Source organism: Artibeus jamaicensis, unplaced genomic scaffold, assembly GCF_021234435.1.
Source record: "Artibeus jamaicensis isolate MK-2021 breed Jamaican fruit bat unplaced genomic scaffold, CSHL_Jam_final contig_585, whole genome shotgun sequence".
NCBI classification, from domain to species: Eukaryota; Metazoa; Chordata; class Mammalia; order Chiroptera; family Phyllostomidae; genus Artibeus; species Artibeus jamaicensis.
Genome location: NW_026521894.1, coordinates 2,673,752 through 2,695,747, shown reverse-complemented (window position 1 = coordinate 2,695,747; position 21,996 = coordinate 2,673,752). Strand labels below are relative to the sequence as shown.

Sequence of the window (21,996 nt, the reverse complement as noted above, 5' to 3'; positions counted from 1 at the left end):
CAGCTGTGCTCTAGGTGGAGTGAGTACTCATCTCTGTCATGCTATGCTGGTCGCCCATCCCAGGAAGTGAAACTTGAAACAAGGACCAGTGGGGTGGCAGGGCCTGAGCAGGGACTCCTAGAGCAGAGGAATGTGTGGCCGGCCCATCTGTGACATCTGTTACCTCGGGTTACACGTCCTGTTATCTGGTACGCATGTGCTGCCAGGCCACGGGGCGTGGCCCGGTGCTTGACAAAGGGACAGTGAGACCCAGGTATGGCCACAGGACCTGCCTCCAATCAACAGACCTGGGCGATCCTGGTCCTGAGGACACCAAAAGCTTCAGGCAAGGTTTGGTGGTGGGGTGGAGATGCCAGTTTTGCAACTTTATTCTTCCAGAAGAAAAGCAAAGCGGAAGTGCCCCCCTTCCGGTGTGGGATCACTGTTTCCACGTGGGTTTAGGGATGGAGCTCTGCATGGGCTCTTCTGCCTGCAGCACGTGCGTTTGTCTCCCACACACTGGCGGGAGTCCCCTGTAGGTCAGAGGGAGGGTCCACCTGGAGCAAATGGCATCAGTCACTGCGGGCAGCTGAAGGGAGCTGAGCCTGGGGTCCTTCTGTGATACCATCAGTAGCCCAGGGCCCTGGGGGATTTTAAGTGGACAGCAAGGGAGTAAGACACAGACTCAGTCATTCACAGTGCACCCAGCCAGGCTGGGAGTGCTGGGAGCTGCTCGAACAGGAGAATGTGTGTCCTTCTTTGGTATGCATTTGTCCTGAGTGTGAGGGCACCTGTCCCGGAAGGTGAGTATCACAGGGTGAGTCTTCTGGTTTTCCTAAAGTCTGATCCAAACATGCCTGAGCTCCCAGATGGTGAGTGTTCCTAGACTTTTCACCTGACCCACAAAAACTGGGAAGGCCTCCATATCGCCAAAGTAAATGGCTTCTGGGTGCAGTGCAGATGGATAAGCCATGAAGCCATTTTGACCCCACGTTGGGTCCTCTGGGGCTGTTCCTAAAGAGGGGGGTGTATGTGGGGTAGTATATGGGGACTCCTGTTGTGCCTGACATCATCACAAGCCCAAAGGAAGCCTGGGGAGCCCTCTGCCACCTCATTTGGGACCATGTCCCTGACAGCTACGCAGGAGCCACAGCCAGGCCTGAAACCAGCGAGCACTGCCTACCTGCCTGCTCCCAGGGCTCTCGGGGATACAGCTAAGGGTGGGCCTGGGGGAGGCTCACAAGTTCAGAGCGGAGATGGGGACCCATCTCCCAGTCCCCTCTCTCCTCCTGACAAGGTTGCCAAACCTTCCTCTTGAAGACATAAAGAGATCCTGTTGTCTCAACACATATAACACCAGGGAAGATAACACTCTGAACACAAGTGCCATAGCTTTGTCCTGTGGGCCCTACCCAACCCTCACAGGCTATTGCTCTGCAGGGTCCAGGGGTCAGCGTGTCAGCTCAGTGTGCTAACCACCAGCCATCCCTCTTTCTCCCTCCCACTTAAGCCAATGGCAGTCCCACCGCAGGTCTGAGCACCGGGGCCATCGTGGGCATCCTCATTGTCATCTTTGTCCTGCTCCTGGTGGTTGTCGACATCACCTGCTACTTTCTGAACAAGTGTGGCCTGCTCATGTGCATCGCCGTCAACCTGTGTGGAAAGGCCGGGCCTGGAGCCAAGGGCAAGGACATGGAGGAGGGCAAAGCCGCCTTCTCGTGAGTGCAGACCTGCCCCAGCCAGGGCCCAGCAGCTGAGCTACCTCCGTAGTTCCTCCACTCGGGAACCCTAAGGGAAAACAAGCATTAGAGAAATGTTCCTCAAAGCGTGGTCTTAGAGGGGACCCCTGTTTGAAAAGCAGACTCTTGGGCTCAACTCCAAACTACTATATTAGAATTTCATGGAAGTTTGAAAATCCCTACCTAAGTCAAAATGAGGGCATTTTCAGAGCTAAGGCCTGGTGCGGGGGGGGGGGGATGAGTGGAGGGGCCAGCATCTGAGAGGCACACTTGCTTGCTGTCATTCAATCAGTCATTCGTAAGTCACTCAATAAGTATTTGTTGAGAAACTGCTAGGGGCAAGGCGCTCTTCCCAGATACTAGGAGACGCCATGAGCAAAACAGGTTAAAATTTCCGTCCTACTGAGCCGACGATCCAGATGCTGCCCCCTCCGGGGTCTTTGGAGAAACAGGTCCTGAGCCAGGTAGCAAGAGCCTCCGTAGACCATCACTGGGCTGAGCTGGCTCGGGGCGAGAAGGGACGAGACAGGGGCAGAGGTGTTTAGCACCACCATGTGCCAGGCACAGCATGTGCATGTGTACACACATACAGGTACCTATACGTGCATATGCTTGCGTGTGTATAAATACAAACTATTTTAGCATTTATCTGTGCCAGGCACTGTGCAAGCACTTTACATTCATTATTTCAGGTAATGTTCCTAACAGTTATGTGAGGTACATCCTGTTACTTGCCCCATTTACAGATGAGCAAATGCAGACAAGGGAAAGCAAGTCAGACGCTCAAGGTCACACAGCTAGTGAGAGTGGGGACTCAGGGTGAGGCACTGGAGCCTGGCTCTGAAGGCCACCTGCCCACCATGAGCCAGGCCTAGGTTCCTAAGCTATAGATTGCTTCCCTGGGAGCCCTCCCCTCCCCCAGCTCTCCAGGATTGAACCAGCCGAACTCTCTCCGCAGGAAAGATGAGTCAAAGGAGCCCATCGTGGAGGTGCGAACGGAGGAGGAGCGGACCCCAAACCACGACGGGGGGAAGCACACGGAGCCCAATGAGACCACGCCACTCACAGAGCCCGAGTACGTGGTGGGAAGGGGTTCGTGCCTCTGTGGCCACCTCTCGCCTGCCCACACCGGCCATGCTTGTCACCCACAGCTCCTGGCCTAGCAGTGCAGGCCAGAGTTCTGGGACCTTGGCTGAGAAACGCCGGGCCCCAGTCTTTCCCTGGAGAGAAGGAATTCTTGGTTGTATTAGGGAAGGTGTGGGTGTTTTTTGTGTAAGTGGGATCCCTAGACCCTGTTACCACCACACACATTTGGAGATGGCTTTAGGGGGCAAAACTTCACTGAGAAAGACTGAGCCTTGAGAAGTTTAGCAAATTCTGTTTAGGACTTCCAAGAATCCAGCAATGTTATCTGCATTCTTCCCAGAAGGGTGAGGGAACCCGGGGACCTGGTAAAGCTCTCTGGCCCTCCTGTGCTCAAAAGCCTCAGGGACCCTCGGTCAGAAACGACATCTGGCTGTGGTTGTACTGACTGCCTGGCTATCGTGGGTACTATGGGTTTGAAGCTAATGGAGTTTAATAGAAGCACAAAATCTGTGGCTGGAGAACCCATGGTTCTTAGGGGCCATTTGGAACACTCGTCGTCCGCCTTACTCCCGACCTTCCCCATCACTGCTGGTGGGGCGCAGTGGGGCAGCTGGGCTCGTCCCTGGGGACGTAGGACACTCGCAGTGGTGCACACTGCACTGAAGGCTGCCTTTCCTCAAGTCGAGACGCAGGCAGGAATCAGAACGGCCCTGGCAGGGAGTCCTGTGCAGAGAAGTGGAGGGAGTCATCAGGGAGGAAGGGCCAGCGGGTCCCTTTTAGACGACTGCCGCGTTCTCTGCCGTCTCCTGTGTCCTCTTCTGCCCGCCTGGGCGTGTGCTTCCTCTCACGTCCTCGTCTCTCTGTGGGCCTGTGTCCACGCCTGTGCGTCACTGCATGCCCTGCCCACGGCCCCTCCTCGGCTTCAGCCCTTCCCCCACCGCTTCTCTGTCTTGTCTCAGCTTCATCGTCTATTCTCTTCTACTTCCTGTCCTCCCCACAGGCTGCCTGCTGACACCACAGCCACTGTTGAGGACATGCTGCCTTCTGTCACCACCGTCACCGCTAACTCTGACACTATCACCGAAACCTTTGCCACTGCTCAGAACAGCCCCACCAGTGAAACCACCACCCTGACCTCCAGCATTGCCCCTCCAACCACGGCCACACCTGACTCAAATTCTGTGCCTGCCAGCCAGGCCACCCCTTCCAAGGGGCCCGGTGTTGCCACCTCTTCCCCATCCCCAGCGTCAGCTCCCAAGGTGGCCCCCCTTGTTGACCTGAGTGATACCCCAACCTCAGCCCCTGCGGCCAGCAATTTGTCATCTAGTGTCCTGGCTACCCAGGGGGCTGTGCTCAGCCCAAGTGCCCCTGCCAGTGCCGGGGAGGCCTCCAAGGCCCCTCCGGTGAGCAAGCCAGCCCCTGCTCCAGCCCCCACCTCAGCCGGGGCAGCCAGTCCCCTAGCAGCAGCAGCTGCCCCCGCCACAGAAGCCCCCCAGGCCAAGCAGGAGGCTCCCAGCACCAAAGGCCCGGACCCCGAGCCCACCCAGCCTGGCGCCCTGAAGAGCCCCAGCGAGGCAGCCACGGTCCCCACTAGCCCGAAGAGTGAGGCTGCCTCCGTCAGCGCCACAAATGCTGCCCAGGGCGAGGACTTTAAAATGGACGAAGGGAACTTCAAGACCCCAGATATTGACCTTGCAAAGGATGTTTTTGCAGCCCTGGGCTCTCCTGCTCCCGCCGCTGGGGCCAGTGGACAAGCCCCTGAGCTTGCTCCTTCCACTGCAGACAGCTCTGTTCCGCCTGCACCAGCAAAGACCGAGTACGGCCTCTCTTTGTCTGCTGTCGTCGGGTTGTGTCCGTGGTGGTGTGCGTTTGTGCTGTGCTGTGTCCTCCTTGTTAGATGTGTCCCCAGCCTAACCCAGGGCTTCTCTGAGGCAACTATCAACCAAAGGGCTGGGATAAGGCAGAGAAAGCAGGCATGCACAGCAGGCCCCTGCACGCAGCCTCCTGCTCACTAATTAGGCCATGCTAATTATGTTTCATCCTCATCGTCCTAGCAGTGCTGTCTGTTCTCCCTGGGGAACCCTTGCAGTCAGGCCACTGATGAGCATAACTTCAAAAGTGAGCTAAGGAGACCAAGGTGCCCTTATTGGCCACCCTGGGTCCCACAGGCAGTCAGTGTGTTATCCAGGGCCAGGCTGTGCGCCCAAAGAACAGCCCTGTTCTGCAGGAAGCAGAGAGGCTGGTCTGCGTGGGGCAAAAATGCAGTCCAGAGGGGCCCTGCACACTCCCACCCAGATGCTGACACACACCCACCTTGCTTCTCCTGCCCTTGAGTGGCTGGGAGGTCTCAGAGCTCCAAAGTATCAAATGACTGGTCTTCAAGTTCAAGGGAAGGTCCTTAAGCTTACAATTTTTTTTTAATGTGATGCCAAAATGCAGTGGCACTATTTGTGGCTTGGATCTGAGCCTGCCCCAGTGTTTCCTTAGGCCAGACTCTGGCTCCTGGAACTGCCTGAGGCAGAGTCAGAGAGAAGTTTCTATAGATGCTCCTGAGGCTGATGCCAGGTGAACTGTGGTACTGCCACCAAGAGCTACAAGGGGACCCTCACCAGGTGCCTTGATCTCAGGAAGGAAAAGGACTGATAGCCTTGCCCACTTGACCCATGACCCCACTCACTTCCCCTGTAGCTTGGAAACCCACTCTGGCCTCTCTCCATACTCTCAGGAACAAAGAGCATTTTCTCACTCTGTTCAGGCAAGCCACGAAGGTATCACCACAAAATACGGACCACGGGGTAGGGTGGGTGGAGGTAGGTTGGGGGCAGACATACAAGAGCCGGTGGTTTGCTGAAGGGCCCCCTGGAAACAGTGCTGGGTGCCCAGCCTAGTCCACTTCCTTTCTACCAGGCTGAGCTACTGCTAGTGCAGCCCATCAGGTCAAGGAAAGTCCGCTTCTGCTTCCCCCTTCCACCACCCCAGTGGAAGGCCCTGACATCAGCTGTGGGCTGGGACGGGAAAGGTCTCATCCTTCTGATTTAGTGGTTCTCAACTCTGCCTGCATGTTAGAATCACTTGGGTGCTTGCAAAGTCACCACATCCAGACCAGTTCTGGGGAACGGCCGGCATCAGTGGTTTTTAGAGCTCCCAGGTAACTGTGACAAGCAGCCGAGGCTGGAGGCCACTGCTCTCACTGGAGGCCCTCCAGAGGAGCTGGCTGAAGGGCAAGTTCCCCCAGACCTGGTCTCAGCGCTCTTTTCCCAATTCTCTGCAGGAAGGGCCCTGTAGAAGCAAAGTCGGAGTGCCAGGAGACAGAAACGAAGCCAGCGCCAGCCGAAGTCAAGACCGTCCCCAACGACGCCACACAGACACAGGAGAACGAGAGCAAAGCATGATGGGTGACGGGAGAGGAGCAAAGATCAAAATGAAAAGTGACACAACAGCTTCACCAGAGCATTTCCAATACCACACACGCGTGCGCGCGCACACACACACACACACACACACATCTCATTCCTCTAGTGTCTTTTGCCTTTAAAAAGGAAAACTAAACAGATAAACATGGGATCTCCTTTTTGTAGGTTTATAGAAAGGGTTCCTTTGTTGCGCACTCACTTGTAAGAAAATGAGACAAAAAGATTAAACCCACAGCCAAACTAGGACACTCCGTTCCCTGAAACCATTTAAAAATCAAACAAAAGGACCCCAAATTAAGAATCTAGGAAGCTCAGAAAAAAATCTAGGTTTAGGAAGACTGCACTTGGTGTTGCCCAACTGGCACAGACCAGTTTCAGAGAAACACTTCCAGGCACTAAGACTAACCGAATGAACAAAGTCCAAGTTTATTTTTATACTTTCAGTCAAGTTTGAACTCTGTAAAACCTCACGAATAAGTTATAATTTCTGTTCACTTTGTATTTGTTCAGTATGCAAAGTGTGTCACCCTTTCTAGCTGAATTCAGTTCCCACGTAGACTCCTGTTTTGTAGGCCAAATGCCAAACTGCAGCTTCTGGGGGTAGATCTCAATTTGCAGTATTCAGATTTCTTTTTTCTTTTCTTTTCTTTTTTTTTCTTTCTGCCAACTTTTCTTTCCAGTGTTTACAAGTTGACAAATGTTTAACTGCAATTGTGTTTAAATGTCCATGCAAAATAGCTGCCTTTTTTTTTAAGTTACAAGCACTGCCCAGAGGTGGGCAGGACCGTCACAGGCTCGCTCTAGCACAGGACACCTTCACGCAGTGTGATTGTTTACAGTGGCGTGCCCCCGCTTCCGATGTGAAGTTGCTGCCTGAGTCCAACTCAGGTGGAAATCCATCTCGTTCCGGAATGGTTTTGCTTTTTGGTTCTTGGGGTTTTTTTGGTGTTTCCTTGGGGGTTAGACCACTTTCTGATTAGCCACCACCTGCCTGTACCTGTGACAAGGGATCTGCTCCCGGGCTTCCTGTCCTGCCTTTTGAAGGACCCCTTAGGCTTTGTTGAATGAAGCAGAGAAGACTGTATAGTTGGGGCTGGTCTTGGTGAACACACATTTTTACCCCAAACATCCCCTTCTTATAGAAAGCCAAATAAAATGTATACATACAATTTCTTTTTGAGCCCAGAATCTAGATTTGAGCGGAAGAGCATGTGTGCTTCAGGGAATTAGTGTCTTTTTTTGGAAATCTGTTGAAGTAACATCGGCCTTCTGTTCACTTAGGCAGCGTTTGTAGAAACAAAAGAGAAAAAAAGCCAACCTGTTGTCTGGAGTCATAACACAACTTTCCTGGATTGGAAACAAAGTGGGGAAAAATACAGAAACTTTAAGGGTGATGGGAGGGGGGAGAAGGGAAAAGCCAGCCCTTTGTATAGAAATTTTGCTTTTTTTTCTCATTCTACTTTAGAACTGCAAGCTTGTGCACTGTGGATGCGTGAATATATTAGTGTGAAACGTGTTTTTTGTCATAGTATTGAAATAAAACTTCAACATAGTTTGGTTGTGGAAGGTATAGCAGATAGTTCAGAAGAAATATTCAGGAAACAAAAATTACTCAAAAGGAATTGAAGCCTTGAAACAATGAAAATGAATAAAAATGGTTATGATGAGGAAGATGATGCTAAGTAAACAGAAATCAGGACTCAGCACGTGCTCCTTTCTGAAGGTACCAACAGCAAGAGGTGAGGCTGGCAATCCTGCCCCTGAGTCCACTCTGCGGGCCATACTCCCCAAGGTTCTGACACTTCTGCAATCTGATCAGTGGCAATATGCTAGATTATAATTCCAAACTGTGAAAAACAATGGTCTTGTCATTTGCTAAATGTGGGGTTATTTTGCATTTTCTCATCTCCTGGGGATGGAAATGGAGGATCCCAGTCCACACTGCTCCAGCCCCTGTGACTCTAGGGCTTGCACAGACCTATAGTTCCAGTGCTTAGGCCCTCAGGAACGAGCGCCTTGGAGACAGTTTGTAGAGCACACGGCAGAATGGGAGCTCCTGGGTGTCAGACAGAAGGACCCAGCTGGGAGTGGCGGGCTCTTCCTCTCACCAGGTTGTCAGTGGTATCGGTCCTTCATCTTGGGATGTTAATGGCTTTGAGCACCTAGGCCAAGCCCACACTATACCTCGTGGAGACTGTGCATTTCATTCAGAGCGGTTGTGGTTAGGCAAACAAACTGATTTTTGTTCTAATACTTAGGAAGAGAAAGAGGTATAGTCAACCCTCAGATAACCTGGCCCAGGACAGTAGACCGCCCCCTCCCCCCAGAACCCTGGCTCCACCGTTACTGGAACCCAAGACTGCCCACCTTTTGGTCAGCCTCTCTCCCGTCATATATAGATTTGTCTCTGCATGTGTGAACTTTCCTTTCCTTAAATAAAATAAGACAGAGCAATGCTTTCTCTAAAATCAAAGAGGGAGTCACTTTATTTTCAAGATATTCTATCTTTTATGTTAAGAGATAAAAGCTTATAGTTTTTCTCTTTTAATTTTTTTGAAGAGGGGATCAATTCTGCCGGTTTCCAATGTCTATGTGTCTATATGTGTATGTGCCATACATATGTATTCACATAACGCCGCATGGCCAAGTTCTGCTGAAGGGGCACTCGAGTGCCCCGCGTGGGTCTCCTCACACTGACGGGGGTCATGTACATAGCGCAGCTTTGGAAGGGGGACTCTATTTTCACACTTTTTTATGGAGCCTTCCAAGTCCCAGGTTTTCACTCTAGGCTGTCTGTCTGGATGGTGGTTTCAGACCTCCATTAACATCCCTACCCAGCATTCCCGACTTCGGGGGCCTTCTCTCTTGTTATAAACTTTTTACCAAGTGAAACATCGAGACCACCTTTGTTTCCATTCTCACTGGTGTAAATACTGAGTACTAACTGAGAATTTTGACTTTGCATTCTGTCAGAATACTTGTGTTCAATAAAAATGGAAAGAAAAAAACAGCTCTTATGGTCAAACTGGAATTTATTTTGATTCATTGAGAGTCTCACATGAGTCAAATGTGAAAATGCCTGCATTTTTTTCCTTGACCTGTGAACGAGGTTGGTTAAACCCAGTGTCTTGAGTTCATATTGCCTCAATGGTGGTTTCTAATTTTTCTCTTGGGTTGATAGAAGACCAGATATCAGATTCAAAAAGATTTAATGCAAATCCTGAATCTGCCACTTCCTCAGAAGAATTACTTAATCTCCCCAAGACTCAGTTTCCTCTTTTGACAAATTGGAACTATCAAGCTAATAATGTTGAGGTACCGGTTAGTGAATGAAGCCAGTGTAGCACTTTCTCAGCACATAGTAGGTCCTGAACAAGTGAGGGTTAGTGATATTGGCATCCCAGGTGTGTAACAGCATCCAACCCAATTACAATCACAATCTGCACCTGAGCTCCATGGTCCAACACGGAGGCAGACGCATGAGGCTTCTTCTGGAATCTGTGATGCCTCTCCTCATCACCACCCCACAGTGAGGGGGGAACACATGGCCTTGGAGCCTTACAGCCTTAACTGGGCCACCCTGGAGTCCAAAGACTCTGAGCTAGTCAGAGTGAAGAAAACTTGACCCCAGCTCAGAATTCTTTTATGTATGCTTCTGTCCAGCTGTCTTTAGGAAGAAGCGGTGGATAGAGCTGGAATTTGTCTATTAAACTATGAATTGAGAGTTTTTGGAAAAGACCTGGCCACAAGGACAAGGGCAAGGTGACCAAGACTCCTAGGACCAAAATGTAAGGGCTCCTCTCAGGGCCTACCCTGCACCTGCACAAATCTGAGGGACACCTTCTTTTGTGTCCCATGTACCTCACCCTACTCGTGGCCTGGGCAGGGGAGCCTTCCGCTGTGGTGGTGTCTGCATTCATTCCAGGACTCGTCCTTTCACTGGCCCAGGGCTCTTTCTAATCGGTGCACAGAGCCATATTCACCTATGCGATGTGCTGTGCCACGTAATTCCAGCTGCCTGGTGGGGCTGGAGGAGGTGACAAAAAACACACTGCTTATCAAGATTTGGAGCAATCATTCAGTGGTAACGTTCTTCACTAATCAGTAAAGACTTGCTTCCAGGGTCTTCCACTTTCAGGCTAGTTTCCTCTCAGATTCCCTCAGTAAGTACTTGTTGAGAATCTCCAAGGTGCTCAGGATATCACAGCAAACAAAACAACTCTCGTGGAACATTCATTCAAGTGTGGGAGTGGGGCAGACAATAAGCACCTCAGTGCTGTGTTGTGATGGTCATGGTCACTAGGCCTCTTCACCAATACACCAGTTTTACTTTTTCTCCTTCCCAGCACATGATAGAATCATACTTCTTGGATCATTTAAAGTAGGTGTGACCTGCTTTGGTCAATGGAATGTGAGCAGTGCAGTGCAAGTCACTTCCAGGAGAGCCTTTGACACCAGTGTGTCTTACTGTGACCTTCCCCCACCCCAACACAGCAATCAGCAATGCTGCAGTGGGTGGGAGTGCCATCAGCTGGGCCCCCACTGAGGGGTGTGAGCAAATGACTCGTGCAGGAGGTGGAGGGTGCATGTGGGATAAACCCAGGGGTGGTCTGATAAATTTTTAACAGTCGGCCATCCAAGGGCAACGTACACATGTATGGATTTATTATAAACTTCTCTGATATAAAAAATATAATTTACAAATAATAAAATATATAGTACTCTCCCCTGGCTGGTGTGGCTCAGTGATTGAGTGCCAGCCTGAGAATCAAAGGGTCACTGGTTCAATTCCCAGTCCGGGTACATACCTGGGTTGTGAGCCAGGCCCCAAGTTGGGGGTACATGAAAGATAACCACACATCCATGTTTCCCTCTCTTTCTGTCTCCCTTCCCCTCTCTAAAAAATAAATAAATAAAATCTTAAATATATACAGTACTCTATTTTGAAAGTCCACATATTTAATTGAAACTCACAGAATGCTCTGATTCATTTTTGCTGAACTCTTGCATCCATAATCGACATATGGTGACAGCTGATGCATCAGTGCAGCTCCAACATAGATGGCGGTTAATATGCTCATTCGTGTTAACCAGTAAGATAAAAGTAGAGCAGTGAAGATGTGTGTGTCAGAACGTCACTCACTCATCAACGGCGTGAGCGACCTCCACTGAGTCATATGTGGTTTTGAATTCTAGATCACTGCCTCAATCTTTTGTGCTATTCATAGTGCAATGGCTACAGTCATGGCACATTTTTAAATTTCAGCTGCATCATAAATATTTTCTCTATCACTTTCTTGAGTCTAGATAAACACACACCAAAAAAGTCAAACCCTGAGTTGCAGCGCTGACTGATTTCAGTGGTAAGTAAACATTCTCATTACAGCGGACTTCACCGTGCGGCCAGTCGAGAAGTTAGGCTCTGCCTACTGCGGAGGAGCACAGTAGCACATCGTTGCATAGAATTTCCACCACCCACATGAAATAGACATAAGTAGCTTCAAGCACAGAGATAATAAAAATATGTAGTAATAAACATATCATAAATAGTAAAATGTAGTAAAATAATAAGTAATATATTTTGAGTACTTATTGCCTTCATTTTGAATATAATTTTAATGATAACCTTATGTAATTGAACTTTAAATAATGAGTAACAAGTGGCTCAGAAATTTCCTAGAAATGTAACAATGGGCTCTCTCGAGTCAGCAAAGCCGACTCCAGCACACCATTAGATAAGCCTTTGTGGTATAAGCCCCTTCACCTTAAGATCGGTTACCAAAAGATTATTTAACTTACCATGGCTAAATCAGGGAGAGAGAAGTGCTCTGAACAGCAATAAATACAGGTGAGTGTGAGGCCAGAGTATTCCTCTCTGAAAAGGTGACGTTTAAGCAGTGACCTCAGAGAAGTGAAGGACTGAACCGTGCAAATATCTGAATGAAGATATCTCAGGCAGAAAGAACAGCAGGTGCTGAGGTCTGCAGTGGGGGCTTGCTTGGCATGTTTAAGGATGAGCAAGCAGGCCCATTTGGCTGGAGCAGAAAGCAAGAAATGGGGTAGGAAAGAGGCATAAGAGGCAGGAGATGTGTCAGAGGTATCCAAGAGCTAGATCCCTTGGGGGCTGTAGACTATCATTAGAATTTTGGTCTTTTCTTCAAGTGAAATGGAAAGCCAAGGGAAAATTTCCAGGAGAAGCCTGACATGACTTGATTTTTAAAATGATCACTCTTGCCTTCTTTCTCTTTTCTCAGGCCACAGAGCAGCCTCCCCAGCAGATGCAGAGATGCAGATTTTTGTGAGACCCTCACTGGCAACACCATCAGGCTTCAAGTTGTTCCCAGTGGCACCCCTGAGACCATCAAAGCTAAAGTCCAAGACGAGGTCATTCCACCTGCCTGCAACGGCTGATTTTTGCAGGCAAACCGCTGGAGGTTGGCTGCACTCTCTGACTACAATGTCCAGGAAGGGTCCACCCTGCACTGAGTACTTCATTTGTGGGGTGGTATCATCAAGTCCTCCCCCCACCAGCTCAGCTAGAAGTACAACGGCGACAAGATAATCTGCCCCAGGTGTTCCGCCTGCCCTCCAGTGCTGTTGAAGGTTGCAGGAAGTGCCACCACACCAACAACCTGCACCCCAAGAGGGTTAAAGAAGGCCCCTCCACCGCAGTCTCCTGCCCTGGGGTCTCAATGAAGTTTCCCTTTTGTTGATGTGAGAAGTTAAAAAAATCACTCTGGCTGCTGATTGGAGAACAGACAACAGCAGGGCAAGAGAGGAAGTAAGAGGACTAGTCAGATGGCAATAGAGTAGAGCGGAGAAGATGGTAGGCTTGCAGCAAGCTGGTTCCAGAGGAGGAAGGGCAATGGCCAGATTCTGGCTCTCTAATGAAGGTGAAGCCAGCAAGATTGGCAATGGATTAGATGTGGTTTGAGACAGGCATCAAGGATGACGTCCAGACTTGGGGCCTGAGCAACTGAAAGGGCAAAGCTACCATTTACTCTCTAAAAGGAGTGGAAGGGAAGCAGATTTGGTGGTTGCAGAGTTCCACTCTGGACCACTTAAGTCTGAGATACCTGTAAACACGCTGCTGGAGATTTTGAACAGGCTGAAGCTCAAGGGCCCCAGTCTGGAGACATGCAGGTGCTGTCAGCATAGAGCTTGTGTTTAAACCCCTGGCATTTGGTGACATCACCAAGGAAATGAATAGGATTAAGAAGAGGTGAGAAGAAGCAAGGGTTGCAGAAAAACAATTGTAGGCAGCTCTATGTCAAGGGAAAAGCTGAATGACCCTTTCTCTGGCACTTACAAGAGTGGCATTTAGACAGGGGAGGGACAGGCCTGCACTGACAAGGTGGCAGACCATCTGATTCCATCCGATTCCAGGCTGTCGGTCACAGTCACATGCAGAGCCCTGGCTGTGCTGCTCACTTGTGAAGTCCTTGCCTTTTCGTTCTTGATCTTCCTCTCCCCCAAGCTCCACCATCACCCTGGGTGACTTCAGTGGTTTATGTAGAAGCCCCTTCAAAACACAGGTCCCTCAGCTTGATGTCCTTGTCTCCAGTGACCTCCTCCTTCACTCCAGTTGAGCCACCTCATGCCTTGACTACCCCTCAGATCTGATCATCACCCCAGCAGCTCCGTCTGAACCAGTTTCAGATTCCCCACTCTCCAACTCTCTCTTTGACCTACCCAGTCCTCTCACGCAGCTACTCCCGATACATCAGTTCTTTGTCCTTACAGAGGCCTGTACTTATTGGCTCCCTGATTTTCCCTATCCACTGTATCATCCCTTCACTTCCCTACATATCCAGCTTTGATTCTCTGGTCCAGCATGCCAATGACTCACTCAGCAATATTAAAAGCTTCCTGGCCTTGATGGGGCCAGGAAGGCTTCCTCACGTTGCAGCTGCCTTGTAAAACGCTAGCCCTGGAAAATCATATGTTTGCCATCTCTTTGTTCACACCTGGACAGCGGGGTGCTGCTCTAGAAAAACCACATAAACAGACGCACTAGTGCCAAGAGATAATTCTCAACTAGGCTCTGACACTCGCCTGCCTGACAGTCCTACTAACACTTCTCACCACTCCTTCATGTTCTCCTCTATAAGTGTCTTCCCCGTCCCCCAAACTAACCCCTCCCTCAGCCGTCACTTCCATCTCAGCTAGTGACTGGTCTTGCTTCCTTCTTCTAAAGAAAGGAACACCCTCAACTGGCCATCCCAACACCCCCGTGTCCACACCATCCCTTCCTCCTTTGCTCCTGCACATGGAAAGCAGCAGCTCCCCTTTCCCTGGGCACTGACCTTTCTCTCCTGCTTTCTCGGGTCTTTTTCACCCATTCAATATCCATTCGACAAGCACTGAGTGAGCACGAGCCAATGCCAGCGACTTTTACAGGTGGTGGGGAAACAAAGACCCCACTTTCATGGAGCTTGTGCTCTGAATAAAGACACACAGTAAGTCCATGATGATAAATGCTGTAAGAAACATTCAGTGAAGCAAGGAGGCTAGCAGATCATGAGGAGGAACTTCTATTTCACATGGAGAATTGGGTATATCCTCTCTGAAGAGGTGGTATTTAAGCAGGAACCTACAAACCTGAGGGACCACTTTTTCCAAGTACTCAGAGCCTTTCTATACTCTCAAGTTTCTGTGGTGAGTAAGGCACTAGAGCAAATATGAAATGAAATTTGTGTGTAATATTGAATGTAATTTTTTCTTCTATTTGCCACTTCATGGGATGGTGGAAATGTGTTTTTCTTTCAAATTAAGGTTCTCCCAACCCTCTCCATGTTGCTAATGAGTCTTCTAAGTTCCTTTGTGAGCCCATCACACATCACTCTGCTTTCACACACTATGTGCCAGAAAGGGTGAAAAACTGTATTTCCTTAGCAATGCCATGTTCTTTCTCACCTCCGGGTCCCCACATAACCAGTACATCTGGCTTTCTCTGGAACATTCTTCAGCACCCCCCAGTGGCCTTATCAATCCTTGACTCTTACTTCATCCTCAGGTCTCAGCTTAAAGATCACCTTTCCTGACACCTGATCCAGGTTGCATATTCCCTCATTCTATGGGCTATCCAAGACCAGTATACAGCTGGCACTCGCAGGTACAGTTGTATCGGATTGTTAAAATATTGACATGCTTCTTTAGTGTTGTGAGTAGCTGCTTTCACCCTACCCACTCCCTGCCTGCCCACACGCACAGAGGCTCCTTCAGACGGCCACAAGAGCCTGCAACTCACGTCACAGCATATAACCCAGAAGAGGGTCTCCAGAGAGCACCCTCCAGACAAAGGGTTCTGCTCTGGTGCTATAACTGATGTCCACCGGTATACAGTCTGTAAAATATTTTTAACGTTCCTTCTAGTTATATCCTAAGACCCCACTCTTCATTTGATTTCTAATTTGATGTTTCTCTTTCTCACTGGACCCTAAACTCCTCCAGGGAAAGTTCAGTGTCTATCTTATTCATTGCTCTATCCCCTCACCTCGTACAGCACCTGCCACAAGGTAGGAACTTGATATTTGCTAGCTGTACACATGACTGAGTGAATGAACACAAGAATGAAGTGATAATATATATGCATACCAGCCATGGTTACCTGCCACGTTCATCTTCATCTTTGTAGTCCATGCACATAAGTGCAAATAGAATCTATACCTGACCAAGGAAGATGCCTTTGAACTTGAATCACAGCACTGTTCACTTCCCAGAATCCTGATCAAGTCCACACTGAGGACTGGTGTGGGGTCCAGTCCCAGGGTTCACTTGTACCTAGAGAAGGTGTGTTCTGCCTGCCCCAGCCCCCAATCATGGGTCACCACACCCCTTCCTTCCTCTAGTTGGTGACAATGTCCAGACAGTGATCAGCTCTTCTGTGATAAATCAGGCTGAGAAATCTTGGGTTAGAAGACCTGGAATGGCAGGAACATTGCTGTTGGACTTGTCCCATGCCTGTTACTCAAAGCCATGGTTTCTGGTGGACAAGGCAGACCAAGCAAAGCCAGGGACCTTCCTTCTTTGGAGTGCTCTCCAAGGGGGAAACCTGTGTTTAGGAGCCTGGGAAGAGCAAACAGGAGGCCCAAGAACAGGATAGTATGATCTGTGAAGGGTCTGCCAATCCCCAAGTCTAGGTGTCCTGGCTTGGCCTTTCTGGCAACAGCGCTGTGCTGCTTCCTCTTCCTGAGCAGGTGAGCCCGGGAGCTTGTCGACCCCAGCTCAGAGAACGGAACCCACAGGGGTCTGTCTGTTTAGGGTCTGGCTTCCTGCCATGATGGTCATCAACAGCCCACTGGAAACGCAGCAGTGAGCAGGAAGAACCAAGTTGCAAAGCTAATAGGGGATGAATCTTTCCAAGGGAGCCACAGTTTGGAACCCAAGGGTCCAGCCCAGGAGTCCTCCCATACTCTCTGTCCATGAAGAAAGACAGTGGGTCTTTCAAGACAAGGAAGTCTCTCACAAATAACCACAACTGCACCACGGGACCCGAACTGGGAAGTCAGCAGCAGCACAGGCCCTCAGCCACATTTGGTCAAGCTCTTCATCATTCTCTACACCAGGCTTTTGAGTCTCCTGAGACACTTGTTTTAACTGCACATTCTTGGATTCCAGCCACACAGATACTGAGGCTGCAAATCTGGGGCAGCGGATTCCACTATAGGTGGTCCCTAGACCACAGGCACAGAACACTGGCAGGGGTTGCTGGGGGCACCTTGTCCAACCTTGTCCAGCTAAGGGCTGGGGAAACACTCCTTCAGAAGGCTCTTCAGTGCCACAGGGACAGGCAGGAAGTTGTACAGACACAATTTAGTGTCTGGATGTCAGCAAGACACTTCCCCAGGCTCAGCACAGCTCACCACACACCTTGGAAAGCAGAGTTAGCATCCCAAAGAAGTCCAGCTGTTTGTGGCCAGGAGTGGCTGCGATGATGTAATATCAGAAGGACAGATGTAAACTCCTGTAAGCAATCTGAAAGTCCAACAACCAGAGCACATGCTGTTGGAGTTGGGTCTTAGCACAGACCATGTTTTTTAAAAAAGAAAAGAAAAAAAAAAGAGTATGGCTTTTTAATTGGCTATAAACTCAGTATGAGAGGTGATGCAGTATAGACATTCAAAAATACTTGTGTACTGACATTAATGGTTCTTTCTTTATTTGTACATTCTTATCACATTACCCCCCTCTTATAGATGAGGAAACTGAGGCACATGGAGGTGTCTTAACTTACTCAAAGTCACAGCCAGTAAGAAGCAGAGCCAGAGTTTGAAACCAGTCACAAGGTACTCACAGCAAGCCACCACTCTGCCCTGCCCTGGGCAAACCCCAGTGTGGTACTGGGGTCACACCCAAGAAAAAGGCATGTCCAGGGCAGAACCACTCCTGAGGGCACATGTAGAACAACATTGTAGGAAAACCAGCCTTACACACAGGAAGAAACACTGCTATTTCTGAGCAGCCCTAAGAGCAGACAGTTGAGTCTCTAAGTGGAGGCTGGGCAGCCATTCCTCAGGCATAGGGAGAGGAGCCCAACACATCAGATGCATAGGTGATTCTGTTCGGAACCTAGCTGCCTTTGATAGCCATGGCTCTGCACTCCCACAGAGGGCTTGGGCACTGGATGTAGAGGAATCACATTGTCAACCTAATCACAGCCATCATTCAAATTCACCTTCTAGGTGCAGCAGAGTGGATGGGGCCAAAGAGCAAGTACCACCTGGGATGCTGAGGAGAAGGAACTCTAGGACAGAGGTGAGACTTGCCAAAGACGATTTCACCTGCCATTTACCAGGACTTGCCCCCACCCTGGAGATGCTACAAGCCCAACCACACCCCAAACAAAAGAATGCAGCACATTCATTTACTCACTTATTCAGTATATATTAAGATCAAATACATATTTAGCACCTACTATGTGTCAGGCAAATGTGTGTCAGACACATTTGTTGGGTGACAAATGTGACAGATAATGTCCCTGTCCTGATGCATACAGCCTGGCCCATTGGAAGGATTACAGACTCCAAAGAGAGAGCTACCTATCTTGCATCAGACTCTGGCATGTCCAAGCTCTGCAACCATGGCAAAGCACTCAACCTCCCCAAAAATGTTTGTCTCATATGTAAAATGAGAATTCCTATTTCGTAGAATGGTTTGAAACTTACTAGTACAGCATGTGATAAAATGGCCTTAGTACTTACATTAGTTGGGGTTCTTTGCATGCATCTGAAGCTAATTCTTGTTGATTAAACCAAAACGGGATTTTACTACCTGGATTTTGAGTAGTTCACACAGTCATAACAGGTCTGGAGAACAAGGGTTAAGGCCACGCTACCAAAAGCAACGCCCATAACAGTGCTGCAGAACTGGCCCGAGGAGAAAGCCATCTCTGCCCACGTTGCCCCCAGCAATGCCACATGTGGATCAGGCACTTGACCTTTCAACTGCTACTACGTACTCACCCCACCCCACCTCCAAAAGAAAGCCAATAACTCTGACACTATCTTTGCCAGAAAAATGAATTCTGAGCAGAACCTCTCTCCTAGTCAGAGGGGCTTAGTTCTCAGCTATGCCTGGTAGTAGCTGCAAAGAAGCCTGGGGAATGAGGTCCTCAAACTTCCACTTTGGGGACATAGGATTCAGAAGCTGGAACTTCCTTCAATGTTCAACAAATGCTGGGCATGGCGAACATGAAAAATGTCCATGGCAGTCCCTTGCCCAGGCTGTTCACCGAATACACACCCAGCCTCTTTCCAATCATGCAAACTCCTGGTCCAGATGGCCCAGACTCACCAAAGCCTCCCCGCCCCCACCATGCAACCCTGACACATCACTGAAGTTCTTCAAATACAACTATCCACATGCAAGTCCCTATCCCCAGCATAAGGGCATATCTCAGGCTGGAGATTTGAGAAGAAGGGGACCCCAACGCTCCCAGGAAAGCCTACGTGAAAGGCTCCCCACACTAGGACCTGAATAAAAGGGTGCAGAGTGGGCTAAGCCTGCCACCCAGTGGCTGTTATGAGAACCACAGGAGGACCAGGTCTTCCCTCCAACCTGGCTGCCCAGGCAGCCCCAGCTTTCCCCGGGGCCTGGGAAATGAGCACTTCTCTTCTCTGCTCAAGAATTGGGTTGTTTTGCCATTATTTGCTTTCTTCTGGGGATGGGGGGTAGGGTGGAGGGGAATGAAAGCGGAAATAGAACAACTGTAACAGCATAATCAATAAAATTAAAAAAAAAAAAGATGAACAATGAAAGGACAGCAAACTCACAGTTATCAACAACCACACCTAAAACAAAAGCAAATTAAGAGGACAGCTAGATCAGGAGTGAACCATAGAAATGAAGATCACGTGGAGGGTTAGCCAACAGGGGAGTGGGAGAAGGAGAAGGGGGGAGAAGGTACAGAAAATAAGTAGCATAGACAGTAGATAGAAAATAGATAGGGGGGAGGGTAAGAATAGCAGGGGAAATACAGAATCTAAAGAACTTGAGACAGGTGTTCATGAACTAAAGAGGGGGGAATGATGGGGGAGGTGTTTGCAGGGTGGAGGGGAACGAATGGGGGGGAATAGAACAAATGTAATGGCATAATCAATAAAAAAAGAATAAAAAAAAAAGAATTGGGTTGTTGACTTCAGGCCAAGATGGAGGCATAAGTTGACACACTGTGCCTCCTTGCACAACCAAAAGAAAGACAACTTCAATTTAAAAACAAAAACCAACCAGACCTGACAGAAAGTGGAACTGTATGGAAGTCCAACAACCTAGGACTTAAAGAAGAAATATTCATCTACACTGGGTGGAGGGGTGAAGATGAGCAGCCAGGTAGAGAGGACTCATGGCAAGGCAGTGTCTGGAAGACCCAGAGAGGTGATGGATTGTGGAGTGGGGTGGGCAAGGCTGCAGCTGGCAGACCCTGCGAGGTGGTAGCTGATGGAGTTGGTCCCACATTCATGTGCAGATAAACCAGGAGGAACAACTGGGGAGCAATACAAACCATGCAACTCAAGGCTCCAGTGCAGTGAAATAAAGCCTCAAACCTCTGACTGAAAACACCGGTGGGGGTTGAGGCACCTGTAGGAGAAACTCCCAGCCTCACAGGAGTTTGTTGGAGAGACTCACAGGGTTCAAGAATGTACACAAACCTGCCCATCTGGGAATCAGCACCAGAAGGGCCCGCTTTGCTTATGGGTAACAGGGGAAGTGACTGAAAGCCAGCAGAGAGTGGAGCAAGTACCATTGCTATCTCTCAGACCCCTTCCCCACATACAGCAGCCTAAGGCAACAACAGGGGTTGCCCTGCCCTGGTAAACACCTAAGACCCCACCCCTTATTACGTAACAGGGACAAAAAATGGCCCAAATGAAAGAACAGATCAAAGTTTCAGAAAAAATACAACTAAGAAATGAAGAGACAGCCAACCTATCAAATGCACAGTTCAAAGCACTGGTAATCAGGATGCTCACAGAATTGGTTGAATATGGTTGCAAATTAGATGAAAAAATGAAGGCTATGCTAAGTGAAATAAAGAAAAATGTACAGGGAACCAACAGTAAAGGGAAGGAAACTGTGACTCAAATCAATGGTGTGGACAAGAAGGAAGAAAGAAACATTCAACCAGAAAAGAATAAAGAAACAAGAATTCAAAAAAAATGAGGAGAGGCTTAGGAACCTGCAGGACATCTTTAAATGTTCCAACGTCAGAATCATAGGGGTACCAGAAGGAGAAGAGGAAGAGCAACTAATTGAAAACTTATTTGAACAAATAATGAAGAACTTCCCCAATCTGGCAAAGGAAATAGACTTCTAGGAAGTCCAGGAAGCTCAGAGAGTCCCAAAAAGTTTGGCCTAAAGAAGAAACACACCAAAGCACATCATAATTACATATGCCAAGATTAAAATGAAGGAGAGAATCTTAAAAGCAGCAAGAGAGAAGGAGACAGTTGCCTACAAAGGAGTTCCCATCAGACTGTCAGCTGATTTCTCAAAAGAGATCTTACAGGCAAGAAGGGGCTGGAAAGAGGTATTCCAAGTCATGAAAACCAAAGACCTACAACCAAGATTGCTCTATCCAGCAAAGCTTTCATTTAGAATGGAAGGGCAGATAAAGTGCTTCTCAGATAAGGTCGAGTTCAAGGAGTTCATCATCACCAAGCCCTTATTGTATGAAATGTTAAAGGGATTTATCTAAGGAAAAGAAGATAAAAAAATGAACAGTAAAATGACAGCAAACTCACAGTTATTAACAACCACACCTAAAACAAAAACAAAAACAAAAACAAACTAAGCAAACAACTAGAACAGGAACAAAATCACAGAAATGGAGATCACGTGGAGGGTTAGCAGTGGGGGAGTGGGAGGAGGAGAGAGGAAGGAGCCGATCTACGGAGGTACAGGGAATAAGAAGCATAAATGGTAGGTATAAAATAGACAGGGGGAGGTTAGCATAGTATAGGAAATGCAGAAGCCAAAGAAATTATATATTTGACCCATGGAAATGAACTAAAGGGAAGGAATGTGGGTGAGAGGGGGTGTGCAGGGCAGAGGGGAATAATGGGGGGAATGGGACAACTGTAATAGCATAATCAATAAAATGTATTAAAAAAAAGAACTGGGTTGTCTACATCTGCTGCATTTCAAAGGAGATAATGATATCTAACATCAGTTTGGTACCCTACAGTGTACAAAATGCTTTTGTGCACTAATAATAATTATATGACAATATTAATGGTTGTTGTGGTAACTATCATTAATTAAGGGTTTACTACGTGCCA

The 21,996-nt window shown here is 48.7% G+C and overlaps 1 protein-coding gene across 9 annotated transcripts in view; it reads left to right on the top strand.

Moving 5' to 3' along the window:
• The window catches only part of NCAM1 (neural cell adhesion molecule 1), a 345,984-nt gene extending 336,757 nt beyond the window's left edge, over window positions 1–9,227 (top strand). For 5 of the 9 annotated variants that reach the window (XM_053670452.1, XM_037163188.2, XM_053670453.1 and 2 more), the window contains 4 exons: window positions 1,490–1,697; window positions 2,677–2,793; window positions 3,805–4,620; window positions 6,076–9,227. In XM_053670452.1, the coding sequence (XP_053526427.1) occupies window positions 1,490–1,697; window positions 2,677–2,793; window positions 3,805–4,620; window positions 6,076–6,196 (1,262 nt within the window). In that variant the 3' untranslated portion in view covers window positions 6,197–9,227. The remainder of the gene's footprint in view (window positions 1–1,489; window positions 1,698–2,676; window positions 2,794–3,804; window positions 4,621–6,075) is intronic. The other 4 variants (XM_037163206.2, XM_053670456.1, XM_037163198.2 and 1 more) reach the window with 1 other exon arrangement.
• The last annotated feature ends 12,769 nt before the right edge of the window (window positions 9,228–21,996 follow it).